Source organism: Belonocnema kinseyi, chromosome 4 (assembly GCF_010883055.1).
Source record: "Belonocnema kinseyi isolate 2016_QV_RU_SX_M_011 chromosome 4, B_treatae_v1, whole genome shotgun sequence".
NCBI lineage: Eukaryota > Metazoa > Arthropoda > Insecta > Hymenoptera > Cynipidae > Belonocnema > Belonocnema kinseyi.
In genome coordinates, this window is record NC_046660.1 from 104,529,277 (window position 1) to 104,530,290 (window position 1,014).

General features: G+C 33.7%; 1 protein-coding gene across 1 annotated transcript; it reads right to left on the bottom strand.

Annotated features, from left to right (window-relative positions):
• Positions 1 to 294: 294 nt before the first annotated feature.
• Positions 295 to 697, bottom strand: LOC117171385. Its single transcript, XM_033358640.1, has 2 exons — positions 618 to 697; positions 295 to 429 (listed from the first exon to the last, which is right to left on the bottom strand). Exons 1-2 carry the CDS (start codon positions 680 to 682, stop codon positions 309 to 311), a joined length of 186 nt encoding a protein of 61 aa, XP_033214531.1. The 5' UTR covers positions 683 to 697; the 3' UTR covers positions 295 to 308.
• Between the last annotated feature and the right edge of the window lie 317 nt (positions 698 to 1,014).

The following is a 1,014-nucleotide window of genomic DNA, read 5'->3' on the forward strand; positions in this document are numbered from 1 at the left end:
ACGTACTTTTATATTCGCCGTGAAATTTGATTGTACTGTGTGGTTGTACATGGTATTCTAGTAAAGCGATCCTCTCGTTCGGGTTTCTGAAGGCTGGATTGGATAATTTAATAGAGCCTGCAGTTATTTCTACAATCTGAAACATGAAAAGAGAACACATAAAAAATGCACAAATAATTTTACATAAAATAATAGAGTTTCCAACCTGTTTAAATGTTGGATTCACTACAAATTTGTGAAATAATAAAAAAAGAACTCTCAGTATTCAGTCTTATAAGTGACTCATGTTTGGTAGATAAATATGTCCCCTACATTAGTACACGCATGCTAGATTTGGACGCATTGTTCAAAACAAACTTCAACACATGTCCTTCTGCAGTTTTTAATGTCTTTATACCTTCGATCATATCGACGTAACCCGTGCAATCCCTAAGAAAAAATGTAATGAAACTAATATTGGGAAATTCAGTGAGGTGAAAGGAAACTACTTGAAAAATCCGAAAACCACGATGAATATTGGAAAAATTCATTAGTGATCAAACACGTGGGTATACACATTTTTAAGTTAGGTCAATTGATGAAAATATTATAGATTATAATATAAAAAGAATACTTACATTTTCTTATTTTCATGATTAAAGGCTTGAATTTCTTCATCAGAGGTAAATTCAAATGATTCCATCGTAGTTTTTAGTTTTCTGCAGTAGTCTCCTTTTCACAACACTGACGACGACCTTGCGCGACCCACGTTCCAAAGCAGAAAAAAAGAGTAGGAGACCGACGTGACCGCAATAATCAGTGTTTGATAGCCGTATATTACATGTTATTGTGAGAGTAAAATTAAATGCTGGCCCAAAACGCAAAGCAGAAAACAAACAGCCAATGACAAAACACCTTTAAGAATAAGACATATATCTGAAGGTGTTCTATAATTGACAGTTCAAGTTTGTAAATAATCTAGAATTTGGAACAAATGTTTGTCTGCGCAAACTCAAGAATACTATCGACTTGGCA

Bases quoted from the DNA above. Each gene is read 5' to 3' on its own strand.
- LOC117171385 (XM_033358640.1), bottom strand. From the start codon at position 682: ATGGAATCATTTGAATTTACCTCTGATGAAGAAATTCAAGCCTTTAAT. The intron at 430-617 runs GTAAGTATTCTT...ATTTTTTCTTAG, and splicing joins AATCATGAAAATAAGAAAAT to GGATTGCACGGGTTACGTCG.